Source organism: Eurytemora carolleeae, unplaced genomic scaffold (genome assembly GCF_000591075.1).
Source record: "Eurytemora carolleeae unplaced genomic scaffold, Eaff_2.0 scaffold209, whole genome shotgun sequence".
NCBI classification, from domain to species: domain Eukaryota; kingdom Metazoa; phylum Arthropoda; class Copepoda; order Calanoida; family Temoridae; genus Eurytemora; species Eurytemora carolleeae.
In genome coordinates this window covers 48,381-51,674 of record NW_019397113.1, presented here as the reverse complement: position 1 = coordinate 51,674, position 3,294 = coordinate 48,381, and the positions used below count along the sequence as shown (strand labels likewise).

The following is a 3,294-nucleotide window of genomic DNA, read 5'->3' as shown; positions in this document are numbered from 1 at the left end:
AACAACTAATTAGTTTACTGTAGAATTTCGTTTACATTTCTTGTCGTCGTTATTTAATAATTAAAAAAACAATTCTGAAAACGTATTCACCCAAAAGTACGATTTGGAACGTCGAATTTGCGATCAAAGTCAGGATTTACAGATCTTTAAAAATTTTTACATGTCTAAAATGAATCCTAAAAATTTTGTCCACAACACTGCATACTCATTTAACTACCTTACATAGCCGGTCTGTCCCTTTAATACTACTGGACCAAATTGTGTTTGTCTGACAATAAAACTTTGGACCGAGAAACTTAATATGTTTTAAGATATTCTGATTTCTAATCAATTTTACCTTGATTTCACCACAGCAAAACCACGAACTTAGAGTTACTTAACTTTAGTTTTTACTAATACCGATCCTTTTATTATTCATACAGTTAAACACAGAACTTTGGAGTAATCGACAAAATTTATAACATGATGTCTTTGCGATTTTTCATTGGGTTTTATACTATACTATAGCTTGGGAACCCAGCGCTGCAAAGTTACTCCCGCCGTTTACCAGCAATTGAACGATTTTACTGGGTGTCTAAAACTGTGAAAATTTGGTCTAAAACTATAAAAATTTATTCTAAAAATATAAATATTTCTTCTAAAAGTATAAATATCTGGTTCAGGTCCCGGTTTGGTGAGATGTATAACAAGGTTAAGAGTGGGACCGATGAATGTTTGTACTATGGGTTTGCTGTCTGCGGAAACAGGGTTCTTTGCAGGTAAACTTCTTTGCAAAACAGAGGATTTACTTCAAACTAAGGGATGGAAATTACAAAATTACCTGTTGCTACTGAAACTTCGACTTTCAAGTGACTCTCAATAGATTGGAATCTTTGATTTTATCTCTACAACGATATCTTCCAAATGTTCCAAAATCTTGAAAATTTACCAATTTTTGGGAAACTCTGTATTTTTCACTTCCAATCTTGGCTATTTTACTTTCATAAGAGGGACACCCTGTATAATAAATTATATATGTTTAATGGGACACCTTGTATAATAAATTATATATGTTTAATGGGACACCCTGTATAATAAATTATATATGTTTCTATATTAGAGAAGGATACAAATCTGCCACAGGAGTTCTGGCGCATGGGAAGGAAGTTAAAGAAATTGTTGCTGTAAGTATTTTATTTTTCTTTTTATCCTGAGGCCGAATTTTAAGAATTTGAGCCATGGCTCAAATATGAGACGCGGTTCAAACATGGTTGGTTCCACTTGAAATGGTATTAAGTGTTTCGAGATTTGAGCCAACACTCAATTGGAACCAGTTTTTGGCGGATCAGCGACTCGGTTTAGATTCTTAAATTTTGGCCTCTGAAGTAAGCGCCTCTGATAGATTGGGTTAAATCAGATCGAGTTAAAAACCTCCGGGACCAGATTTAATAAATGGGGAGATAATGTGGACCACCTTTTTTTTGACAGGAACCGGCACACAATAAAAGTGGTTGAGCTTCGTCTACACGTTCAACTACTTTTAGCTATTCATTAAATCTAGTTTATTGTGTACTTATAATTTAAAAAAGTAAGATAAATGTTTAAGGGTTCGAATGTAAATCTTTGAAATTAAAGAAAACTATTTGAAATTAATGTTAAAATATTTTTCAGGAGATCGTATCTGAGATTGGGAAGGATAAAATGAAGATAATGGGAATGGGAACAAAGGAGGATCTTGATGTTCTTAAACCCCATCTTGAACCCCAAGGAGCTAGGTACACTCTACACTCTACACTCTACACTCTACACTCTACACTCTACACTCTACACTCTACACTCTACACTCTACACTCTACACTCTACACTCTACCTCTGCACTCTACACTCTACAATCTACACTCATACTCTACGCTCTACACTTTACACTCTACACTCTACGCTCTACACTCTACACTCTACACATTACACTTTACACCACACTCTACACTCTGCACTCTACACTCTACACTCTGCACTCTAGACTCTAGACTCTAGACTCTACACTCTACACTCTACACTCTACACTCTACAAAATCGTATCATATCATCAAAACTAATAGCTCTATTTTATTTAGTTAAATAAATACAATTCAAAATGCATTTTATATTCTCTACATCTTCAAACTTAATTCATCATTTCAGTTTATTAAATATCTCAAGAAAAGTGGCATATATGTGATCATACGTTATTTGAGAGTGTGACTCAAATAAGATTGTTAACAATACAGATCTTAAATTTATTTTTAGATTATTCAACCTGGACGCGGGCTCAATGTCTGGAATTGCTCTGCCTTCGGTAAAAATATTTTTTTGGCAAAATTATCAACCATCTTTTATAAGCGACATTATCATTATCAACATTATACTTTTTATCAACATTTATCAACATAACATGTATCAACATTAGCAACCATTTTACACTAAGCAACATTATTAACCGTCTTACATTTAGCAAAATTATCAACCATTTAATATTTTTTATTATTTATGGCATGCAATATTGTCAAAATTGAAGAGTTTCAAAAAAGGCAGACCACATTTTGGAAATGGCGGACTAAGGTTATTTAGTGATTATCGTTTCATCCATCATATCTAAATATTTGTAAATAAGATTGACGTATAAATGCCGTACCCTAATTCAAAGATCAAAAACAATTGTGAAAGTCGTCTGTTTAATTGACAATTAATTCCGGGTCTTTCTGGTTATGACTGCAGTTCACTTCTCTGTAAATACAATTTAAAAAGCATAAAGCATTGTTCAATATCATTTTTATAAATTTCTCAGGTTCATATTCAAATTTGATAAGATAAACATATGATTAATGAGATAAAAAGATTGATATGATAAACTATGATTAAAGATTTGGCTGAGAAAGTTGTATTTTAAAATTAATTTCCTGTAATCATAGATTAACAACAATTCAGATAGAACAGATAGAATAGGGCTCATGTATTTATTCTAGAGCTGTCCTGATACTCATGTATCTATTTTATGGTTGTCCTGGTACTCATGTATCTATTCTAGGGTTGTTCTGATACTCATGTATTTATTCTAGGGTTGTCCTGATACTCATGTATCTATTCTAGGGCTGTCCTGATACTCATGTATCTATTCTAAGGTTGTCCTGATACTCATGTATATCTATTCTATGGTTGTCCTGATACTCATGTATCTATTCTAGGGTTGTCCTGATACTCATGTATCTATTCTATGGTTGTCCTGATACTCATGTATCTATTCTAGGGTTGTCCTGATACTCATGTATATCTATTCTA

At 32.8% G+C, this 3,294-nt stretch overlaps 1 protein-coding gene across 3 annotated transcripts in view; it reads left to right on the top strand.

The window, feature by feature from the left end:
• The first annotated feature begins 651 nt into the window (after nt 1–651).
• The window catches only part of LOC111711979 (uncharacterized), a 5,257-nt gene continuing 2,614 nt past the window's right edge, over nt 652–3,294 (top strand). Inside the window, exons 1-5 of one of the 3 annotated variants that reach the window (XM_023486482.1) lie at nt 652–758; nt 1,100–1,163; nt 1,651–1,754; nt 2,266–2,314; nt 3,263–3,279. In XM_023486482.1, coding sequence (XP_023342250.1) covers nt 679–758; nt 1,100–1,163; nt 1,651–1,754; nt 2,266–2,314; nt 3,263–3,279 — 314 coding nt within the window. In that variant the 5' untranslated portion in view covers nt 652–678. Of the gene's footprint in view, nt 759–1,099; nt 1,164–1,650; nt 1,755–2,265; nt 2,315–3,074; nt 3,092–3,200; nt 3,218–3,262; nt 3,280–3,294 lie in introns of all 3 variants that reach the window. The other 2 variants (XM_023486483.1, XM_023486481.1) reach the window with 2 other exon arrangements.